The sequence below is a fragment of the Trichosurus vulpecula genome, chromosome X (genome assembly GCF_011100635.1).
Source record: "Trichosurus vulpecula isolate mTriVul1 chromosome X, mTriVul1.pri, whole genome shotgun sequence".
Classification (NCBI taxonomy): domain Eukaryota; kingdom Metazoa; phylum Chordata; class Mammalia; order Diprotodontia; family Phalangeridae; genus Trichosurus; species Trichosurus vulpecula.
The window spans coordinates 24,995,162-25,020,289 of NC_050582.1; the positions used below are offsets into that span (position 1 = coordinate 24,995,162).

The 25,128-nt window shown below is 41.3% G+C and overlaps 1 protein-coding gene across 1 annotated transcript in view; it reads left to right on the plus strand.

The window, feature by feature from the left end:
* The window catches only part of ATRX (ATRX chromatin remodeler), a 193,547-nt gene extending 169,232 nt beyond the window's left edge, over nt 1–24,315 (plus strand). The window contains 5 exon segments of the mRNA XM_036740010.1: nt 14,655–14,804; nt 16,734–16,859; nt 18,646–18,741; nt 19,906–20,034; nt 20,966–24,315. Coding sequence (XP_036595905.1) covers nt 14,655–14,804; nt 16,734–16,859; nt 18,646–18,741; nt 19,906–20,034; nt 20,966–21,247 — 783 coding nt within the window. The 3' untranslated portion in view covers nt 21,248–24,315.
* The last annotated feature ends 813 nt before the right edge of the window (nt 24,316–25,128 follow it).

Here is a 25,128-nt window from a genome sequence, read left to right on the forward strand (position 1 = left end):
CCCTGTGTCTTAGTAGATGGTTTTTTATGAGTTGCAGTGCCTAAAAAAGTCGTAGTGATGAACTGTGTTAGGCTTAGCTGTCTGGCCTTCAGGTAGCAGGCATAGTCAGGCAATCACCAACTCCCTATTAAAAGAAGTCTTTCTAGCTTAACTTTTCTAGTTCCACAACGATGTGTCTGTGAGTTGTTCAGGTTGTGTCTATGAGTTCAGGGAGGACTAGCACCTCTGCTGTGAGGGCTGTTCATCCACCTTTGGTGCCCACCTGTCCACCAATTCTCCCCAGTGGCTCCAAGAAGCTGTAGCATGTTCAGCAGCCACATCCCCGTAAAACCATCTCAGCAGACGGGCTATACCAGGTTGAGGGTAACTGATAGGCCTCAGACCTGTTGGTGAGTTAGGGGGGCTGTCTACCCCAAGCAGGTGAAGACTTTCCCTCGCAGAATAACAAATGAGAACTTGTGTCCCTCAACTCAACCAGACACATGTCCCAATCTAACCCTTCCCACCCCTTCTACTGTGCCTCCTGGAATTCCCATTCCATACTGAGCAAGCTCCCTTTCATCCAGCTTTCTTTCTCTCACACTCTTTCCATCTATTTGCTCTCACTAAGACGTTTCTCCCCTCTGACAGCACTGCTGCCCAGCTATCCTCTCCAGCAGTGTCCTTAGCTTTTCTCATATATACCACATTACTTTTGTGTTCAGGGTCCTAGGCTTTCCCCACCATGATTATCAGGGTGGTAGTGGTGGTGGTGGCAGCCATGGCAGGGGTAGCATGCTGCCTCCTGTCTTTACTTCAGCTAAGCTAACTTGCATGCCCTTTATGTGGCAGTTGGTTGACAGTTGGTGGGGATGGCTGGCCCCTTCTCCACAGATGATGGCTGGGGGCCAGCCTAAAAATAGGCCGGGTGGTCTTGGGAAATGCTGCCTCTCCCAGGGGTTCCTGTGCCTTTCTACATGTTACTTGCAGCCCGTCAGCAATCATTACTGTATTCTGTATGTATTATATACTATATATATATGAGAACTTGTGACCTTGATCAGTGATCTTCCAAAGCCAACATAGACTAAGAGGTGCCCAGAGAAGGGCAAATAGCTGCATTTCTGAAAATGGGAAGATTGGCATCTGCAAACCTTAGGCCAATGATTTCGAAAGTTTTTCTTTAGACATCCTGACAGGACATTTAGGTTCAGATGTCCAGCAAGCAGTTAGTGGTCCTCAGTGTTCTACGTCACTATGCAGCTTAAGATCACGCTGACTTTTTTAGCTGCTATATCTCACTGAGCTAGCTTGCAGTATACTCAAAATACTACCCGATCATGCCTCTTTCATCTTGTGCTTATAAAGCTGATTTATATCTCACTAGACTTGGCCGGCCATTCTGTCTCGTTCAGATCTTTTGGGATCCTATCATCCAGTATATTAACTATCCACTCATGGAATTTTCTTTTATAACATAAACTAGCAAACAATTAACCCAGAAGCAATTCCAGCAGCTGGTATTTAACAGTTTGCACCCTTTGTATCGTGTTTCGTTATTATATCTGTGGCTCTAAGATGATCTAAACTCTGAATGCGTAACCTGTACTTGATGAAGATGTACTGGCTTTTTGTCACCTCTCTTTTCTTTTCTACGTGTTCACCCACCACCTTTTTTATAAATCACTCAAAGTCAATGGCTCAAGTATGAAGATGACACTCTTCCCTTTTCTTGAGATGGATATTTGCCCTTGTTCAGGCCTGTGGCACTTCTCTCATTCCATACTGTGTTTCTAAGGTCTCTGACCCACAGTCACATTCACCAGTTTTCAACAGTAGTTCTTCTGGGCCTGGTGACTTGAACACATTAAGTGCAGCTGGGTTCTCTTTTACTAATCTTTCCTACCTACTTGGAATTTCAGTTTCTTCTTAGAGAATTTAATTTAGTACTTTCTAGTCCAAAGATGATTCTTCTTACCAAAGAAAAAAGAAAAAAAGAATCTAAAGAAAGGTCGAGTAGTTCAGTCTTCACTCTGGCATGGCTTATCTTCGTTCCATGTACCCAGAGCCTCTGTCTTTCTCCTCTTTGATCTCTCTCTTTTTCCCATATAGTTTTTTTTTGGGGGGGGGGGGTTGGGGAAGAGGTTTGGCTTTTTGTTGCCTGTAGCATTCCTAGGCAGGCTCAGATCATTCTGAGTTTTAGTATTCATGACATGCAATGCTTTTGCATATGTCTTCTATTACCTGCCCTTGCTTCCTTTTTGAAATACATGTCTTAAAAACATAAATTGGTGGATGAGTTCTTTTTGTGTCCAAAGCAATAGCCTTGGGTTATTCCTCCTTTCTCTTTCTTATGAGAATTCTTTTTCTTTGCATCTTCAGAATTTCATTCTGAAGCATCTCCTCTCCCTCCTGGGCTGACTTACCAGTAGAATTTTTGTTGATTACTTCCTATCTGTGCTTTCTCTAAGCCCTTGGAAGTCTGTCCCAGTGTCCATGGTGCATATCAACCTGTGTCTGACTTTCCTCTCCTTCTCTATCACAGATTCAAAGTTGAAAAATCACTGCCTCCCTCCAAATGTTCCCATCATTTACACTCCAACAACCAGTTCCTTCTTATTGGTGGGAAATAAATCCAGAATAGCAGTTCTTTTTGATGGTTCCTTTACCTTTGTTGTTGTTTAGTCATTTTTCAGTTGTGTCCAACTCTTCATGACCTCATTTGGGGTTTTCTTGGCAAAGATCTTAGAGTGGTTTGCCATTTCCTCCAAATGTTCCCATCATTTACACTCCAACAACCAGTTCCTTCTTATTGGTGGGAAATAAATCCAGAATAGCAGTTCTTTTTGATGGTTCCTTTACCTTTGTTGTTGTTTAGTCATTTTTCAGTTGTGTCCAACTCTTCATGACCTCATTTGGGGTTTTCTTGGCAAAGATCCTAGAGTGGTTTGCCATTTCCTTCTCAAGCTCATTTGACAGATGAGGAAACTGAGGCAAATAGGGTGAAGTGACTTACCCAAGGTGACCCCGCTAGTAAGTGTCTGAGGGCAGATTTGAACTCAGGAAGATGAGTCTTCCTGACTTTAGGCCAAAGGCTCTATCCACTGCACCACCTAGCTGCCTTGATCCTCTACCTTTAGATAGATAAAATTTTAATTAAGGGAAGTCAAGAAATTATTAGCTGTTCCACATCTAGCAAATAGAGAGAGAGCTCTAACAGTTATTGGGATAATCAGTCTCTTTTCTTACAGCCTCCATTCTCCAACTATATCTTTTTTGAGTGGAACTTTTTTACTTTTTTTTAGTTTTCAAGCATTCATTTTCTCCCACCACCATCCCCCATTAGAAGAAAGAAAAACCAAACTTGTAACATGTCTGCATGGTCAAGCAAACAAATTCTTCCAGTGGCCATGTCCAAAAAATCGATATCTATATCTGAACCCTAAAACCCTCACCTTTGTCAGGAAGTAGGTAACATGTCATCTTCAGTCCTCCGGAATCATGGTTGGTCATTGCATTGACCAGTGTTAAATCTCTCAGAGTTGTTCATTTTTACATTGTTGTTGTTGAACTTGCTCCTCTGGTTCTGCTCACTTCACTTTGCATACAAGTCTTTGCAGGTTTCTCTGAAACCATCCCTTTTATCATTTCTAGTGGTACAAGAGTATTCCATTACATTCATATCCTATCATTTATATGGTCCTTCCTCAATTCTTAGTTTCCAGTGTTTTGGCAGCACAAAAAGGACTGTCTCCAGCTATAGCTTGCCACTCTTGCCACATTTATAATCTGTTTAATGAAACTAAATCTTTCCATTAGTCTAGACTACACTTTTATATCAATATTGCTGTTGTCCATTGAATTTCTTTCACCCTTGGACACCCTACGATGCTTCCTACCCCAGATTTCCTCACCAGACCTGTGGGTTTTTGGGTATAGGGAACTCCTAATGAGGAAACTCCCTGCAACAACTGTTCCGCAACTCATAGTCTTAGAGAGTAGCCTGGGGCACTGAGAGGTTAAGGGACTTAGCCAGGGTCATATAGCCTCTCTTGGAGGCAAGTCTTTGTATGTCTGAGGCCAGCTCTCTGTCCACAGGTGCCATGCTGCTTCTCCACATGTGTCTAGCTCCTTAGTATGCAGTAACTCTTTAGTTTGGGACATGGATTTCATTTTTCCAGGTCAGCTCCCAGTGAGTTTTAAAAGAAAGAATCATGAACTTATTTATTTGGAATCTAGAATCTTTCTTTAGAGTCAGAGAGTCATGTAATATTTTTGTTTTGTCATTATCAGGGTATGTGCCTCATCTCTGTGGTAGACGGGTAGCCCATGGGGGCAGAGTCAGTTTCTCATTTAAACTTTAGCATAGAGTTTTCTGGGAATAATAGGAGCTTAAGAAATGTTTGTTGAATAAATGAAAGAAGGTATTTATCAAATAAGTGATAAGGTATGTACATACTTATATGACATGTTCTAAGTATTAAAATCTTGAGGTTCAACATGAAGTCAGGCTTAAACATTTGTTTGTGTGGCAAATATATGTTTTCCCCTAAGGAGTCTCCTCTTTGCCCCCTACCTTACAGAATTGAATTTAAAATACTTGATAAGAAAATGCTGTGATTATGCCAAATGTTTTAAAATATTAATTACATTCATCTCCATTTGAATTTATCATTAGTTCCGTTTGATTACTTGAATTAGTCATCTTTAAAGAATATTAACTATAAATCTACTTTCCTCAGCTTTCAAATTTCATCACTTATTTAATGCAAAATAAAGTTTAAACAAGGAAAGCAAACATATATATTTGGATGTAATATAAACCACATTTTGATGACTTTGTTGGCCAAGCGAATATGGATTATATTCCATTTTGTTTTCAATAATATTGTTACTATAGCAACTGTTAACATATGCAGGTTTTAAAGAAACTCTCCACATATTTCAAGTATTGTATATTGGGCTAAGAGTTTGCATTGTATGAACTTTCTTTTTATAACTTTTTCTCGACTCACTGATTTCCACAAAACCTTTTCTTTCTATCCTGTTACCCATGCCTTTCTTCTTTTAATTCCATTATTTACTTGTTGTATCCTAAGATTACATAGGATCATCACAGAGGTTGTACACTAAGCTATGGCTAGAAGGAAGAGACAAATATGAATTGTGATTTGTATGTTAGAAATCCCATAGCTTTTTCAAAAATTTCTGTATATGTGTGCCATACTTGAGGGGGCGGGGTGGAATTCTGATTTGAAAGCAAAAGTCATGGTCTTGGGGGTAAGGGGGAGAGCAGCTAGGAAATGCAATGGATAGAGTGCTGGGTCTGAAGTCAGGAAGACCTGAGTTCAGATTTAGCCTCAGAAACTTACTAGCTGTGTGACCCTGCTCAAGGCACTTAACCTCTGTTTGCCTCTGTTTCTTCCACTATAAAATGAGGTGGAGAAGGAATGGTAAACCGCTCCAGTATCTTTGCCAAGAAAACCCCAAAATGGGATCATGAAGAGTCAGATACTACTAAAACAACTGAACAACAAAAACCAAAATAGTCTTAGGGACATAGTATTCATCAGTGGTCAAACTTAATTCTGGAACCACAGTGTGGTCCTGTTCTGATTCTGTGGTGCAAACTTGCTATATGCTGTGAGCCTAGCCACAATATAGTATAATGATAAGAATAACTAACATTTATATAGCACTTACGGTGTGCCAGGCGCTTTTACACATATTCTCACATTTGACTCTCACAACAACCCAGGGAGGTAGGTGCTCTTATGATCTCCATTTTACAGATGAGAAAACTGAGGTAAACAGGATTAAGTGACTTCCTCAGGGTTACACAGCTAGTATATATCTGAGGCTGAATTTGAACTCAGTTCTTCATGACTCCAGGCTGACCGTGGTCCTGAACTCTTACCCTACATTACTACTGCCTGTTGAACTCCCTGGATGTCCTCTAGGGATCTCAGGCTCAGAGTGTCTAAAACAGAAGTCGTTATCCTTCACCCTAAACCCATTCTGCCTTCACACTTCCCTATTTCTCTTAAGGGTATCATGATCCTTCTTGTCTCCCATTTTCACAGCTAGAGTCATCCTTTACTCCTCCCTCTCCCTCCATTCCCCCCACATCCAGTTAGTTGTAAAATCTCATCAGTTCCACTTCCCCAGCTTCTCTTGCCCATATACCCTTGTCTCTACTCATTTGGCCACCACACTGGTTCACCCCTTTACGCCTCTCACTGGAGCCACTGCAGTGCCTTCTCAATAGCTCTTGCTTCCAGCCTCTCTGTCTTCCAATCTGCCCTACTTACAGTGTCAAAAAGAGAATCTTCAATGGCTCACTATTGCCTTTAGGAAAAAATACAAAACTCTTCACAATCTGGCTGCAGCCTTACTCAGACACTGAGCATTCCAGTCAAACTGGCTTACTTGCCTTTCAAACTCTATCTAACAAGAGAAGGGTGTGCAAGAGAAGAATTCTTGTGGGAAGTATGATGCTCCTTGCATCGTCGGGGAAGTTCTGCCAACAAACCGCTTGACTGGAGGGCAATGTTGCATTTCGAGCTTTGTAGTCTTCCCTTCTAGAACTACCCTGACAGAGAGAGGATATGTTGGCAAATGCCACATTCTTTCCCTGTAATCTGAAGATATTTTAAATGCCTGCTTAGGGAAGAGCTTGGACCCTGCTATCAGCCAGCCTCTACATTGATCATGGTTGACCTATTAAAGAACTTCTCATTCTTGGATGTGGGGAAAATCCCACATTGGAGATTGGGTTGGAGCTTTCATAGGATGAGGATTTTGGAAGAAAAAGGAGTAGAGCCATGTATTTCAGGGTGTCATCATGTGGTGGAAAGACCGTTGGATTTGGAATCAAAAGACTGAGTTGGAATCCTTTCTCCACCATTGTGTGTAACTATGGACAAATCACTTAGCTACTGTAGGCCTCAGCATCCCCATTGTAAAATCAAGGGCCTAGAGAGCACCTATTCAGCTTACTGTGATTGAGAGAAGTACTGGACTCGGGGTCCTCCTGGTTTCTAAAGCAGAGTCTGCCACCAATAAGTCACATAAACTCCCTGACCTGCAGTTTTCCTCAAGGTTTTGGACTACATGAATCAGAAGGTCCCTTTATCATCCTAGGAGCATTTTTAAAAATGCATTTGTATTTCTGTAAAACTGAGAGTTTGGGCTAGGTGATTTCTGGGTTTCCTTCCAGTACTAACATTCTGTGATTCTTTCTCCTTTAAGTTCTGTCCCTCTGTCAAAGGAAAATCTTCATCTATCACAATTCACTGTAGCTGTCTGATTGGTCAAAACTTTACTTTGAGCAAATCTGTCCCCATCTTCCTCCTCCCCCCCAAATGAAACCTGAGAGTAACACTGAGAAAGGATTTGTACACTTTGGAGTCAAAGGATCTGAGCGCACATCTTCACTTTGCTCCTTTCTAAGGTGTGACCTTGTCAGCATCTCTGGCAGGCCTTAGTTTCCTTGTCTGTAAATTAAAGGAATTGGACTAGATAACTCCTTAGATTCCTTCTAACTCCAAGTCTGTAATCTTACGATGGTTGAGAAATTAATAGCACCTTGAATATTTGTGTTCATTTAAAAAAAATAAAATATTCAATGTTATGTTTAATATACTAGTTATATTTGAAAAAAATTTTTATTGATGTCTTTTGCCTTTACATCAGTCTTTACACACACACACATACACACACACACACAGAGATACAAATATTAATGTAATTCTGTTACATTTGTTACATCCTGGTTTTTTCAGCTTTTTTCTCTACTCCCTATATTCTTAAATGTTTTATAAGAGAAATTGCACTGTTATTCATGTTTACCTTATGGATACAAATAGAGTAAGTAAAAGCTTCAGTGGAATGGTATAAGAAAGCAAGGAAAGAAGCATTTATTAAGCACCTACTGTATGTCAGGCATGGACAGCTAGGTGGTGCAGTGGATAGAGTGCCAGGCCTGGAGTCAGGAAGACTCAACTTCCTGAGTTCAAATGTGACCTCAGATACATACAAGCTGGGTGACCCTGGGCAAGTCACTTCACTCTGTTTACTTCACTTTCCACATATATAAAATGAGCTGGAGAAAGAAATGTCAAACCATTCCAATATCTTTGCCAAGAAAACTCCAAATGGGGTCACAGAAAATCAGACATGACTAAAAAATAACTTAACACATATTTCAGGCACGGTGCTAAACACTTTACAAATATTATCTTGTCTGACCCCCATAACAACAACCCTAGGAGGCAGGTATTTTATTATCCCCATTTTACAGATGAGGAAACTGAGGCAAACAGGTTCTGTGATTTGCCTGGTGTCATACAGCTAGGTGGTAAGTGTTGAAGCAGGATTTGAACTCAGGCCTTCCTAGCTCTAGCGCTACGTTGCTTCCTTGTAACTGACAATGAACTCAGATTCTGATTTGCAGTAACTAATTATTTTAGTAGACACTGCTTCCTTAGTAATTTGAAAGATTTATCTTCTCTATTGTGAAATAAAGTGTGAGATCGTAAGAACTAAGAACTGAGGTGTGGATTAAGAACTTACTTATTGCCCGACAGCAATAAAGTTAGAGAACAACAAAATACTATTCCTATCAGGTGAGTTGTAGAGAGGACTTTGACCTTTGCAATAAGCTTTTGTCTGTGTCATTTTTTTTTACACAGTTATTATAAGGATTTGGCCAAGAAGATTGGCTGGTTTTATTGTTCATTCCTTTGAATCTTGCTTGTGGGGAGCCGTATAGCCCTTGAACAGACTATAACCTATGGAATGATCAGTTAAATGTGCTGAATAAAGTGCCTGTGCCAGTAACACTGTCTGGCCTTTGTCGCATTATCTAGTGGTATTGAGTATCCTTCCACTCAACATTGTACCAGACTGATGGATGAGAAAGTATTAGTGGCACTTTAAGAATGCTAAACCATTTTTTACTTGGGCTTTTCCCAGAAATATTTTTCCTTGTGCCTGTCAATGTGCTTGATTATCGTGGAGGTTATCTGACATAGTAAAAGCAAAAGTGGGTACATATGGCTGTCAGAGTAAATAAATGATGAATTACTACCCTTTGCTGTTAATGAGAGAGTTCATTACTTCATTAAGGTAGGAATTATCTGATGTATATTACATTCTGTTCCTGAATATTTATTGAGAAAAAATAAGTAGTTTCTAAAGTTAAATGATATTTCTTTTTTCTTTTAATCTTTTTTTTTTTGGAGGGGGGAAGGCAGGGCAATTGGGGTTAAGTGACTTGCCCAAGGTCACACAGCTAGTGTGTCAAGTATCTGAGGTCAGATTTGAACTTAGGTCCTCCTGACTCCAGGGCCAGTACTCTGCTCACCACACCACCTAGCTGCCCCAAGTTAAGTGATATTTCAAAGGCTACACAGGCTGCATCTCCATAGATCTAGATAGGAAGAACAAATGGTTGTGGCCACTACAGATATTCCAAAGAAGCATTATTAGGTTGGCATCTTGCAGGGAAAAAACATGGAGGCTTTTGCCTGATCTTCTCACTGATTATCTGGATCTTCTTGCATTGTTAGACACCTGGCCAACTTTACCCCTATTTTACTTTCATTGTTAATGTATGGCGACTTAATTTCACTTCTTATGCAAATCTGGATTTTTACAAATTGCTTAAAAAGGCCTTTTTTCAACTCGTATTGATACAAGGTTTGTTTTTACATCACCGTCATTTCTAAACGTATTCCTTCCCCTACCCTCTTATAACAAAGTGAGCCATCTCCTTATAACAAAGAATAAAAATGAAAGAGGGGAAAACTTTTCAGCAAATAGCAATCAAGCCTGACAGTATTTACAGTGCCTCACACCCATAATCCCCAACTTCTGCAAAGAATGGAGATGTGTTTTCTTATCTCTTCTTTGTAGCTGAGCTTGGTCATCATAATTACATAGCATTCAGCACTGTTTTTTTTTTCCTTTTACTTTGTTGACATTGTGTAAAAGACAGCACAGCTTAGTGGAAAGAAAGTTAGCCTTGATGTCTGGACAACCTGGGTTCAAGGCTTGCCTCCAACACATACTGAGGGCAGCTCTCTAGGACTCTTAAGGCTCACAGCAGGTGTAGATCTGCCCTGGTAATGGCAGTCCCTTGACAGCCTGGAGCTTCCTGAATAAATGCCATCACATGCTAAATCCAGATAGTAAAAGGATTTGTATAGATTGTCCTGTCTGTTCTGCTTATTTCATGCTCCAGTTTCCATTTGAGACTTCTCATGCTTCTCTGAATCCTACATAATTCTATTTTAAAGAAGCAGTAATGTTCCATTATAGTCATCTACCACAATTTTCTTTAGTCATTCCTCAATCGATGGGCATCTATTCTTCGGTCCACTTCTTTGCTGTCACAAACAGTGCCACTATGAATATTTTGCTGTATATAGGGCTTTTTATTTCTCCTGTCTTTGACCTCCTTAATTCAAAAGGTATCAGCATTTTAGTTTCTCTTTTCACTCTCTTGAAATTTATTTTACGTGAGTGGCTGTACTAGTCCAGTTCTACCAAAAGTATATTAGTGTGTTAGTCACCTTTCAATATTGACTACCTCTTTCTGTAAGGGTGGCTAGGAGGCTCTGCAGTGGATAGAGTGCTGGGTCTGGAGTCAGGAAGACTCATCTTCCTGAGTTCAGATCTGGCTATGTGACCCTGGACAAGTCAATTAACCCTGTTTGCCTCAGTTTCCTCATTTGTCAAATGAGCTGGAGAAGGTAATGGCAAACCACTCCAGCATCTTTGCCAAGAAATCCCCAAAATGGGGTCACGAAGAGTTGGACATGACTGAACAACAACATTCCTGTCTTCTGTCATTTTTGCCAATTTTCAGGGCGTGAAATGAAACCTCAGAGTTACTTTGATTTGATTTCTCTTATTAAATGTAAAAGCCTCTATTAAGAATTTACTTTTACTTACTGTATGACAAGCACTGTACTAAGTTAAGTTCTAGGATACAAATGGTAAGAGCAAGACCAGTCCCTGCCCTCAGGAGGCTTATATTCTAATATCGGAAGACAACATGTATATAAGGGAGTAGTGATTAGAGAAGAGTATATTTCTTGTTCAGGGAAATCACAGGGAATACTGAGTATAGGCAGTTGGTTAACATGTCTTTGGAAAGGGCGGGGCAGGATGGAGGTTGTACAGGAGTGGCAGTGTGGCAGGAAGATGACTATAGAGAAGAAGAGTGTCCTGCTTCTGGGTCAAGCAAGATAGAATGAATTCACACCAATTATTACTGGTTGGGAGCAATCTTTCAGCCTTGTTCCATTGATCCATTGTGCTTTGTTCCATTGTTCCATGATTCCATTTCTTTACTTGTTCCAAATAATTAGAATCATATAGCTTAAGTAGATCTGAGGTCTAAAGGAGCTATTCTCCCTTCACTCTTACTTTTTATCTTTGACGTTCTAGATCCTATATTCTTCCTAATGAATTCTATTATTTTTTCTCTCTAAAGTAGCCCTAAGGGGAAGTGTTCTTTATAACCTAATGGCAAGGCAGGGTTCTAGCCTGGAGCATGATCTATTCCAGCATGGAGCAGAAATTGGAAGAAGGCTTACAAAGACTGACTTTTAATATATGTACGATGCTTGAAACCGTGGATGAATGACAGGCAAACTAGATCCCAATGCTTCAATTAATCTGGGTCCTTGCAACCTGATTTGTGGTTGATGGGCTAGGTGACTGAAAAGAACTTAAATGTGAGGACTATGCATAACAGCATAACCCTTCTCCATTCCATTTAGAATAATTTCCAACTCCAATTTCTGGGATTTGTCAAACTATTGCTTGACAGAAGTGGGCTCATTGATCCCCTGGTTAATAGTTGATAAAGTAGTAGTTGTTATATGTGTGTAAATAGTCTTTGGAGCAAGCTCCTAGGGTACCAGTGTTTAGGTGTAGAATTATGGAAAATAGGGTTAGGCTATACTGCATGAGCACTGGATTTGGCCTGTCCATCCAGAAATACATAGAATGAACAGTTGGAAAGAAAGACCCGGAGAAAAATGAAGTTTTATGTCTGAGAGTTGAGGGGAAAAAATGTTTATAATCTAATTGACAACAAATCCACAAGATATTTCATTTTGAAATTCTCACATGACAGAAAAACGGTGTTATCACTTCTGCCAAAATCTTCCTTGTGGTATGGATGAGAACCTGAGTTCTCTGTAAGTGCTGGCATATCCTGTCAGTCTGGAAAGGCTTTCCCTATTAGTCCCAGTGATGGACAGTGTGTCTGTCATCTGGGGATTGTACTAGCTAAATTCAGATCCTTCAGCAGGTCAACCACAGGGTGACATTAGGCCTGTCCCAGAGCCAGATAAACGTTCCACATGTAGATTTGGGGTAGGCCTCATCTCCCACCATCTTAGGTATAACTCCCGAGATGGTGCCATATGCAAATTCAGTCCAGTCCCTGGGTACCCAGACCGCTGCTCTGAATTCCTTCATGCACAGCTCCCTGGTGTTTGGAGAGGAGACGTTGAACCCAAACTGCCTTCCATCATCAGACCCTAAAAGGTAGAGGTTCCACACGTTTGATGTCTGTGGGTAGAAATTTGTATCACCTGCTCCCTTTAATCCTGGTGATGAATTGGGCACCTTCCTTGGCTACCTCTCCCCTACTGTCATCTCTATCCAGTTAAATCCTGACACTCCCTAGTCTCTTTCCTTCTCTGTCTACCCTTTCCATACTTTCTTTTAGAAACTTCTGCTTAATCATTAAATTTCCCTCCCCCTTGGATGTCTCCTTTTTCATATTCCTTTCATCTTCTTGCATTCAAGGGAACTCGGCAATCTCCAGAAGACTCTCTCCGTTGCACCCCCTTCAGACCTCCCTTCCATCATCATTCAGCAGCCTTTTCATTGAGATTTATTTCATCCATCCTTCTCACCCCTTTCAGATTCTTCTTTGTTGTTATCTCTTTCTCCTTTCTCAACTAGTTAGGTAACTGACACATCTTCCCTTATTACTCTATCCCTTCCCATGTATTTGGAAACTTCCATATTCATGTTAATGTCCTCGCCAACATCCTGGCCTCCCAGTTCATCAACCTCAGTTTCCATGCCCTACTTCTCTCAGCTGCCCCCAGAGATTGTCATACCCTCATTCTCATCACTGCCCATAACTGCCACCCCTTCATCTTGTTGTTTAGTCCTTTCAGTCGTGTCTGACTCTTTGTGACCCCATTTGGGGTTTTCTTAGCAAAGATGCTGGAGCAGTTTTGCCATTTCCTTCTCATTTGATAGATGAGGAAACTGAGGCAAACAGGGTGAAGTGACTTGCCCAGGGTCACCCAGCTAGTAAATGTCTGAAGCTAGATTTGAACTCAGGAAGATGAGTCTTCCTAACTCCAGCCTGGCACTTAGCTGCCCTCCCCTTAATCTAGAACTCTGAAATTCCCCTTTCTGATCAGTATTCTCTCCTTCCATCTCTTCCTCTCCATCTGACCCTGCTCTATATCCTCACCACAATCTCTGGTTTCTCTTATCACCCCTGCTTTGGTCTCCCTTTTCTCTCTTCACATCTTTGAACCTATAATTGACCAGTTCAACTATGCACTGTCCTACTCTTTGACTTCCTTGTCCTACTCTCATTCATGCTTTGCCAGTTACCAACCCTCAATCATGCCACCCTTCTCTGCTCGTACTTCTGAGTTGCTATGGATACTGAAGTAAATTTCTTTATTCTTTTTTTTTTTTGCTTTTTGGCAGGGCAGTTGGGATTAAGTGACTTGCCCAAGGTCACACAGCTAGTACATGTATCAAATGTCTGAGGTCGGATTTGAACTCAGGTCCTCCTGACTCCAGGGCCGGTGCTCTACTCACTGCGTCACCTAGCTGCCCCACAAATTTCTTTATTCTGCTTTCATTTTGACCCTTATCTGCTGTACAGCAAAGCTTTTATTCACCCTTGATTGCTTCTCTCTTCCATTCCCCTCAGTGCTTTTGCAGAGATTTCCCCCAATTTAAAGACCCTCTGGCTTCTTCCACTCCCTCTCAGCAGATGTTCATTCTTCTCTTCCAATGAGAGATTGTCCCCTGTTCTCTCTCCCTTATCCCCCATCCCCACCCCATGCCTTAAAGCCTCTCTAAATCTTCGCCCACTCTCCCCTCATTCATAGCTCTGAAGAAGAGGCAACGCTTTTTCCTTGCCCAACTCTCCTCTAGCTGGTCCTTCAATCCATCCTCTCCAGGAGTTTGCTGTATTAATCTCCCCCTATCTGTTGGTTATTTCTCTGCTGCCCATGAACATGGTCTGTAAGCATCACAAACTTTGCAGAAGAGAACATTTGGAGGAACATTTGCAGGATTTCCGTTTGGCCCCAAAGGATAGAGCCAGGGGCAATGACAGAACAAGACGAACCAATCCCCACTCCACATGGTAGTTCCATCCCTTCAACAGATCCTCATGTGATGTGGGCATGTCACAATCTCTATCCAAGCCCAGGAAATTGCGGACCCTTGAAGGATTGTTTGGTACTTCCTAGATTTGTTATTGCCATTCTTTTTTTAAAAATAGTATTCCTAGGATCAAGTGCCAGCAGTTAGCAGACGCTCTTAGCGTTACAGCATGCATTTTATTATAAGAACTTCATGCTCTATCCCTTCTTTACACATCTGAACAGGACACAATCCTTGCAGAATTGCTTCAGATACATAAAGAGCACATTGTAGGATATCATGAGCATGATTCTCTTTTGGACCACAAAGAAGAAGAAGAGTTGACTGAGGAGGAGAGGAAAGCGGCTTGGGCCGAATATGAAGCTGAAAAGAAGGTAAGGCCACCCCCTTTCCCAGTGGCAAATGGGGTCCTCATTTAGAGTCTGACCATTTGGAGCAAGGGCCCAGTGAGGGGTATTCCTTGAAGAAGAAATAGAGGTTGATAGGATCTACAATTAGGGCAGCTAGGTGGCGCTGCAGTGGATAGCATTCCAGGCCTGGAGTCAGGAAGACTCATCTTTGTGAGTTCAAATCCGGCCTCAGACACTTCCTAGCTGTGTGACCCTGGGCAAGTCACTTCACCCTTGTTTGCCTCAGTTTCCTCATCTGTCAAATGAGCTGGAGAAGGAAATGGCAAACCACTCCAGTATCTCTGCCAAGAAAACCCCAAATGGGATCACCAAGAGTCAGTCACAACTGAAACAATTGAACCACAGTATCTAAAATTGGAAAGGGTCTTCCAGGCTATGTGGCATAGTGGGGAGATCCTGCTAGATTGGGAAGCAGGACACCTGGGTTTGAATCCCAACTCCTTGAAACACTAAGTAATTATAATAATGATGATAAATTCTAATATAATTAAAAATTAAGTAAGACTAAGCAAGTAAGTATTAAGTATGATATTGCACGAGTCACTAATTGCCTCCCCTTCCTCAATTCCCATCTTTAAAATTATGGGGATTGAACATCTTAAATCGCCTACAGCTGTAGATCTATGATCCTTAAAAACTGAGGCCCATAGAGGTGAAATTACTTAGCCAAAATCAACCAAGTAAATAGCAGAGTTGAGAAGCAACATGGTACAGTGGAAAGAGCATTGGTTCTGGAGTCAGGAGCTGGGTTCAAATCTTGCTGGTCACATACAGTTTGTGTGGCCTTGGACAAGTCACTTCACCTCTGTGTGCCTTTTTCCTTATCTGTAAATTAAGGGAGTTGGACTCAGTTCCTCTGAGGTGCCTTCTGGCTCTCAATCTATGATCCTCTATTTTGGATTCCAAATCCTGTGTTCTTTCCACTACCTGCCTCTTTCTGCTTTCCACACTGTCCACTACATGTCATGGAAAAGTATCAGGGTCCCATGGGGAAAGCTGTGGTGGGGAGGGGTGGGTGAGCCGTTGGGGGAGGGGGGGCAGGGGGGTGGGACAGCTGACCAGCATTGTATCCTCTCAAGTTTGTGTGTTCCCAGTTCCTAGACTTAAAGACTGTTAGAGCTTAGAAGGACTTTAGAGGCCATCTAATCCAACCCCCTCACCTCACAGATGAGGAGATTGTATAGGGTAAAAACCTGGTTATTCTCCATTCAATCCATGGTTTCCCATTGCTTGCTAACAGGAGAAGATTACTGCATTGAGGGGCATGGATGAACAGGTACCAGCTATATTTACTAATACCCCAACTCTAGTTACAGTAAGTCTAATTATTCAGGTCTTGGTTGATGTTCTGTTACCCTATTTATTATGAAAACTAAGTTATTAGAGAAAGTATATCAGGATATGGGTGCAGATTCTATTATTGGCTACTCAGCCTACAACAGTAACTTTCTTTTTTTAAAAAACAAAAAAAAAGTTTTAAAAATTATGATTTTTAAAAATCCATTTAAAGATGAATTTTAGTAAAAATGTGTATGTTCAGTCATGGGAAAAGTTATCTTGATACTGCATCCTTTTAAAACTCCCCCAAATTTGTTGTGCCAAAACCTCTCTGGCTTTCATGTGATGCTATAGTTGTCATCAGAATTCTCTGAAAAACTCAGTTCTGTGGGAATCTCAAAAAAAAAAAAAAAAAAAAGAGGGGCGCGTTTACAGGTTAAAGCTTTCTATGTAATAAGATCTTGGTTTCGGCTGAAAAAAGGACTTTTGTTTGTGTGTGGAAGAGTGTTAATAATTTGCTAGATCTGAGACAAGTAGATTCCTTTTCAAACACAATGGTGATGCAGAATTTAAAGGTTTAAGTATGTGAAAAATGATTTTTGGGGTTTTTTTTAGGGACTCACCATGCGCTTCAATATGCCAACTGGGACCAGTTTACCTCCTGTCAATTTCAACTCTCAAACCCCGTATATTCCTTTCAACTTGGGAGCCCTGTCCGCAATGAGTAATCAGCAGCTGGAGGTAAGTTGTGGAGTAAGAAATATGGATATGGAAAGGCATCTTTTAAATGTCCTAGAGCTGAGTGCTTCTCAAAATTTTTCCTATGAATAGAATCGTAGATAATAATGCAAGAAACTTTTCTTCTGTTCTTAGACCATTCCAGATCTCTGCTGACTTCCATCCAGTCTTACATCTCCTCAAACTGGATGTCCAGCAGACATCTTAAATTCAACATGTCCAAAATGGAACTCATTGCCTTTTCCCCAAGCCCTTCCCCTCTCCTGCCTTCCCTATTACGGCTGAGGGCAACACCATCCTCCCAGGCCCTCAGGCTCACTGCGCAGGAATCATCCTGGATTCCTCTCTATATCTCACCTTTCATATCCAAGGCCTGTCGATTTCACCTTTGCAATATCTCTCAAATGTGCCCCCCCACCCCGGCAGTGCTCCCATTCTGATGCAAGCCCTCATCCCCTCCGCCTTGATTATTACCATAGTGACTGTTAGGTCTCCCTGCTTCAAGTCCCTCCCACTCCAATCCATCCATTTAGCTGCCAAAATTATCTTCCTAAAGTGCAAGTCTGACCATGTCACTCTCCTACTCAATAAACTCCAGTGATTTCCTCTCACCTCCAGGAAAAAATATAAAAGACTTTGTTTGGCATTCCTAACCTAGCCCCCTCCTACCCTTCCAGTCCTCTTAGATGTTACTCCCCAACGTGTACCCTTGGATCCAGTGTACTGGCCTTTTGGCTGGTCCATGTACAAGACCCTCCATCTCTCAGCTCTGGGCATTGTCTTTGGCTGTCCCCAATGTCTGGAATGCTGTCTCTCTCCTCCACTCTGACTATTGACCTTCCTGGCTTCCCAAATAAAATCTCACCTCCTACAGGAAGCCTTCCCTAGAAACCCCTCTTAATTCCAATTGCCTTCCCTCTGTTAATTATTTCCTATTTATCCTGTATTTGCTGTGTGTGTGTGTGTGTGTGTGTGTGTGTGTGTGTGTGTGTGTGTGTGGTCTCTCCCATTAGATTATATGGTCCTTGAAGGCAGAGGCTGTCTTTTGCCTCTTTTTTGTATCTCCAGTGCTTAGTAACACTGCCTGACACATAGTAGGTGCTTAATAAATGTTTATTAAATGAACAAACCAACTTAATAGGTTAAAACCTGTTTGTGAAACAGGAGGAAGGTGGCTATAGCTAGATTTGTATTAGCCAGTAGTTTCATTATAGCCCAGTAGGCGAGCTGATTGGCTAGGGAAATAACACTTCAAACTCTGCTGGTTTTTTTTCTAAATAAACCAATATCGATTGGAGTTTTTCATTTGGTATGGGTTAGAATTTATGAATGAGTTTATGTTCCGATGTAGTCCTGCAGCCAATATGTAGTAGGGCTGTGATGTTAAGGACCTGAAGTGTTTTAAAGCTCTGAAATAGATTGTGAAGTGATGGAGCTAGAATTGACTCTATCTCATCAGTCATGTAATAGCTTTGTTTTCCAGGAAAGCGTCCTGTTTTTGGTAATGGGGAGAGGGGATTTGTTTTAAACTTCTAATTCCCATGGAGTTTGTTATCTTCCTCCCAGATGTGCTCCTTAACATCGGACCTTTTCTTCCATATCATCAGCCATGAATTTGGCTAGGACATTCCATTGTAAAACATATTTACAAAATAAGCCTGGCAAATTGGGGAGTGTTTTGGCCAATGTACTGTGGTGCTTTTCTCACTCCTTTTTTGCCTGAATAACTAACATACTGTTAGCTATTGCATAAATGTTGGTTGGATTTAACATAACTGAATTCTTCCAGGACCTCATTAATCAAGGCAGAGAAAAAGTTGTAGAAGCGACAAACAGTGTGACAGCAGTGAGGATTCAGCCGCTAGAAGACATCATTTCAGCTGTAGTGAGTTACATAGACATTTTTTCTTATTTTTCCCTCCCCATGTTGAATAGATTTGTTTGCTTGAGGGCAAAGTAGGCAGTTCACCTAGAGCCTCTGAAAAATCATTTTGCCCCTCTTTTAAAAATCTGTCTGACAAAAACTATGATACAGACCTCCTCTGGCACACACTCCTTCACTAGCTGTGGGACCCTGGGCAAATGAGCTCATCTTTAGTGACCGCTGGTTTCCTTATTTGTAAACTGAGGCATATAGTACCTGCAGCACCTACTTTTCAAGGCTGTTGTGAGGATCACATAAGGTAATAAATATAAGCAGTTTCCCTAACTGAAAGGACTATGCAAATGTCAGTTATTGTTATATCTAGGACTGTCCTGGCTCTGCCTACATGGAGAGCCCGCTCATTGGTTGAAGTCCATCAACTTATCAAAGGCACCTGCGGACCAGCCAGTGAAGCGGGCTCGTAATGACCTTCATCTGGTCCAGCTGGGGAAGGGGAGAAGCTCCCTGAAAGAATTTTTTGGATTGTTGTTTGACTAGTTTTACCCAAAATGTAACTAGAAACTTTTAAAGCATCTCATAATTCACTTTGTTGTTTCTTTTCCATTTCTTACTGTACCATATTAGTAACAAGAACAGTAGCACTGATGGTGCATTGTAGAATCCTTGGGCAGTTAAGGAAAAAAACTGGGGTGTCAAAAAAGGAGATGGCTGGATGTGGATCTATGAAAATTGTTACTGTGATAACTGACATTTGTATAGCACTTGAGGGTGGTTTTTTTTTTTTTACAAAGTTCTTTAGCTCCATAGCCCTGTAATATAGTATTACAGATGGAGAAACTGAGGCTCAGAGAGATGAACGGACTTACCCAGAACTGGGTGTCTGAACTGGGATTTGAACCAGGACATTGACCAGCCAGAGAAATGTACGCCTTATTTTCTTTCACTGGTGCTTGTGAATGGGATGATCAGCCCAATTGAAAGTCACTGTTTAAGTGAATCAGTGCATAGGTCTGGGACACTCTGTCTTTGAACCATTGTGGCCCCTGGATCAGCGCTCCAAAGGAAGAGCTTTTTAAGTCCCCTGTTTGCAATCTTTGCAGTGTTACAAGTTCTGCAGATTGAGTTACTGTTGTCTAGGACTAAATCCAATCTTTTCCATTTTAGTGGAAGGAAAACATGAATCTGACAGAAGCCCAAGTGCAAGCTTTGGCTTTAAATAGACAAGCCAGCCAGGAGCTTGATGTGAAAAGGAGAGAAGCAATCTACAATGATGTATTGACAAAACAACAGATGGTAAGAGTTCCCTGAGCCTTTAAATTGTACTTTATTCTATTCAATTGAAACTGATGGATGTGGAAAAGTATATGCTGGGAAGATTGTGGTTGGGTCTTCCTGGGAGAGATCCCAGCCACAAGCTGAAAACCAGGTTGGTTCTTCTTGATATTGCTTCGTTTATGAAATCATCTATATCACAATTTTCCTTTGATTTTTCTAACTTAGACCATGTTAACCTTCCCTCCCGCCCCCAACTTCCCCAACATGTGTACTTGTCTATAATTCCATTCGGAAGACTAGGAGGTGAGACCGTTGTCTAAGATATCTTATCCCCTCCAGCCCCCCTTTTAATACTGCATTCGAATCATTTTTTATGCCAATGTAGTCTCTGGGAATCCTTGCTGATCGGTCCTTACCAGGGCATCCCGTTGCCCGCTGTTGGCCCTTGTGAAGCCAGCTTCGATTCTTGGCTCCAGGGAATTCACTTCGGTAGCCTTGGGTGTCACTTAGAAAGCCCTGGGGAACTGTGTGGTTTGAAGTTCTCTTTGGGGTGGTAATTATCCCAACTGGAAGTGCTTTTTCTCTGTTGGTGTTTTTCTTTAGAAATATTTATTTGTTCATCAATATGTGAGATTTCCAAAGAGATGACAAAGGAGACCCGCTCAAATAAAGAAGACCTGCTGTAACTAATACTCGGGAGTAATTTCCCCGCTGGCGAGCTGGTCACTATAGCAACTAAACTAAATGCTGCTTTGCAATACAATGGTTGAGTCATTAAGAGAACTTAGTCCTAAATGGCGTTTCTGAGGTGGTTTTTCCTTTTGGGCTGGTCCTTGGGCCCCCCTGCCCCTGCTCCTGCCCCTCCCCCTCCCCTCCCCTCCCCCACGGCCCACGGCTTCCAGCCGGACTCCGGATCTGGGATGGTTACAGCTCCACTTTGTGTCCGCAGTTAATCAGCTGCGTCCAGCGGATCCTGATGAACCGGAGGCTCCAGCAGCAGTACAACCAGCAACAGCAGCAACAGATGTCTTATCAACAAGCCGCCCTGAGTCACCACCTCATGATGCCAAAGCCTCCGAATTTAATCATGAACCCTTCCAACTACCAGCAGATTGATATGAGAGGAATGTATCAGTCGGTGGCCGGCGGCCTGCAGCCTCCGCCGCTGCAGCGTGCGCCGCCCCCGATGAGAAGCAAAAACCCTGGACCTTCCCAAGGGAAATCAATGTGATTTTGCACGAAGAGCTAAAAGGATTGTTCAAATCAAAGAAAGAAAGATCTTTTATTTTTTTAGGAATCAATGGCTTAACAGAACTCAACTGTATAAATAGTTTGGTCCCCTTAAATTACATGTTCCATATTAGCTTTTCGATTTTCTTTAAATAGGACGGACCATTTCTCCCTGACATTGGTCAGTAATGTTGCCTAGAATCTTCTTACATGTGTTGAGTACAGGAGAGATTTCAAATTGTTTTCAGTGAAAACAAGCCCTTCCATGACAGTAGCAGCTCCCCAGGTTTCCTCTCTAAACTCCTCTGCCTGCTTTTGGCAATCACGCCATCATCATGAGCTTAAGCAGCTTAGGAAAGAATACAAATTTCCAAGTGTTTACACATACATACACACACAGACACACACACACAGACACACACACACACACACACACACACACAGCTGAGTTCTTAATTAGAGTTGATTCCTCAAATTAGGGATTGCTTTTTGTACCTAATCAATTTCTTGATTAAAGTGACAGAAATGGTTTTAGAGTCCTTTTGACTGAAGTCTTGAAACTGGGCTTGTGCTAAGCCTGTATTGATTCAACAATTTAGAAGCTGAGGGTTCTCTTATAACACACAGGATTGAGTGCAATATCTTAAATCCCACTTCTCTGACCCTTTCGAGTCCTGCACTTCCAATTGTTCCAACAGCCTTAAGTACAGCTTCCGAAGAATTTGGTATTCTTCTCTAGTCTTTCTGCCATTTAAAATTTGCACTTATATGTGCTGGAATTATTGATAAACTTCAGGGTTATGGGTTATCTTCCATATATTAATATTTTCTCTCTTCCTCCCTCCCCTTTCCCTCCCCCCTTTCTTCTCCCTCCCAATTTGTGTGTCTCTTCCTTTATCTCTCAATCTGTCCTTCCGTCCATCCCTCACTCCCCCTCTCCTCCCTCCCTTCTCTATTTCTTTTCTCTTTCTCTCTCCACTTTGGCACTGACACAAAGCACACGCAGATCATGTATCTTCCACATATTAATAATTTTTCTTCCTCTCCCTCCCTTTTTCTCTCCTTCCCACTCTTTGTCCCTCACCCATCTCCTTCTTCTCTTTCTCTTTTTCTCCCTCTCCCTTTACTCTCCCCTCCCTTTCTTCTTCCTTTTTTCTCTCCTCTGCCTCCTCCTCCTCTGTCTCCCTCTCTCTCTCTCCCCTTTGGCACTGACACAAAGCACACGATGATCACGCTTGGTGCCGGTGCTGGTGCTTCATCCTGTTGCTGGCAACGGGGTACAGGCAAAGAAAATCCAGCTCCAAGCATTTAAGGGTTAAGCCAGTAATGGTGGTTGTTAGGTTCACACCCTGTTTTATAAACAACATCAAAATGGCAGAACTACTGCTGATGTTCAGTTCATAGGAGGAATGTGCTTAAACAATTTCCAGTGCTGTCAGTATTGTGAAATCATTCCTCTTCAAGATAAGAATCTCTGGCTTCCGTGCTCTTCTCCCTCTTCTCTCAACGCCACCTCCCACCGTACTAACAACCCCCTCTTAGGTTTTCCTAGGAACACGAGTTATTTCTTTTTTTTTAAAGGTGAATTTAGACCTTTGAGTTCCCACTTTTATGAATTTTACTAGGTTAATACTCCATCGTATTGTTTTAATGAGAAATCTTTTAATTCTGTTCTTTTAATCAGTATTGTAAACCTACCATCTTTTTTGCGTAAAATTTTGTTGATGGAGTGTCTACAAAAAAAGATTATTAGATTATAGAAGTGAACTCAACGTGTTTGAGATGGTGGCATAACAGGTAATAAACTGCTAAAGAATTACAGAGGGAAAAAAAAGCTTGACAGCATAGGCGCTGAGTGTTATTGGACTCAACATGAGTTGCCGACATTAGCTAAAACTGTTTGAGTTATTTTAATCATTCTTGAATGATTTCAGTTTTATGTTTGGAAAGAACTAGTATTTTGACATCTAAAATATTGTGAGTGACTTCATTTTTGTGAAGTTTTCAATTTTGGTTTGTGATATAAAATTTGTGAGGTCTGGTGGTGCAAAAGCAGCTAAAATGGATTTTTAAAATAAAATTTCTTCTGTGGTGAAATGTCCCTGAATAAACTTTCATATATTGGGATGCTTTGGCCAGTTGTTCATCAGATTTAATGAATTTGGGATGTTGGGGGAAGGAGAACCCGACATGCATTTGCTTTGGAAGAAATGACAAATTGAAGCGTATGAGACAAATATTTGAAGACAGTCTATCCCATTGATGTGTCCTAAATACTGTAAATGGGGTCTACCAGACCTGGGAATTTGCATCACGGTCTGACTTTTTGGCTCAGTGACTTAGATGTGGAAGTTTTAGGCAACATTTAAAAGAGAGATTTTTCACCATGGATGAAATTAGGTATTAAAAGAAGAATAACAGATAGGAGAAGGGATTTGGAAATAAAACTTGGACCACTTTACATGCAGTCTTCTCACTTGGCTTTTTAGCTGCATACTATGTGCTTTGAATATAACACCAAGCTTTAACAAATATTTAAAGACAAATACACCATTAAGATAATAAAACTCATTTTTGTATTTGTTTTAGATGTTTTAACTAGTTGCAATGGCTTAAAAATGACAATTAAAAATGTTGCTTGTAATACAGTTTTGCCTGCGAAATTCTCCACATTTTGTAACCTGTTTCTTCCTTTGGATGTAAAGCGTTTTTGCTTAGTATTGTGAGATTGTATATGTTTTGTCCCAGTTGTATAGTAATGTTTCAGTCCCATCAACCAGCTTTGGCTGCTGAAATCATACAGCTGTGAAGACTTGCCTTTGTTTCTGTTAGACGGCTTTTCAGTTCTGTATTCAATATCTTAAGTACTGTAGAAAAGATGTCCACCTCTTCCTCTAAGGCTGTTTTGTAATATATATATAAGGACTGGAATTGTGTTTTTAAAGAAAAGCATTCAAGTATGACAATAGACTATCTTGTGTTTTCACCATTCAAAGTGCTGTTTAGTAGTTGGACTTTAAACTATTTAATATCATTTAATAAAGTGACCAAAATACATCATTCCCCGGACTTCATTTTCATTATTTTGAAGCCCCTTGAACAGCATGGGCCATGGAAAATTGGCAGCCATCTGTGTTCCCATGGGATACTCAGTTACTCGGGGTTGGGGAGGGGGATGCAGAGACAATATTAAAATATCTTTCATTTTAAGGAGAATTTGCCTGAGGAGGCTAGCTTGTGCATGCATGTGCCCACACATGCACACACACACATATGTTGGCACAGTTCAAATCCCAGGTCTGACACTAGCTGTGCCCTGAGCAAACCAATTTACAAAGAGAATGATTTTTTTTTAAACCACACCAGAACTAGGATCCCAGTTCCCTTTAGTACTCAGTTTGGGGAAACTGTACACTTCCTCCACTGAGGGAGGTACCAAACAAAATTGGGCTCATCATCATAGAGGAAAGGGCACTGGCTTGAAAGCCTGAAGATCTGATGAGTTTAACTCAACTGGGTATCTGCCATCGAGTGAGCTGCAGCCCCATGTATAAAGTAAGGAGAATACGAGAAAGAATTGTATATGCCAAGAAACCTGAAGAAACATGGGCTTGTATAGACTTAGCTGCTTTGGGCTAATGAGGCCAGTGTCCTGCGTGGCCACGCCTCCAGGTCCATGAATCCGTAGAGTTTAAGTTTTCCTATAGAATTTAAGGCTTAAGTTTTGCAAAGTACTTTCTTCACACAACCCTGTAACACAGGCAGTATAGGCATTATGATCTTCACTTAGAAATGAACTGGTAGCTTTGAGAGGTTAAATAGGTTAGGGGCAGCTAGGCCCGAATCAGGTAGAGTGTATGGTCTTAGAGTTGAGAAGAGTTG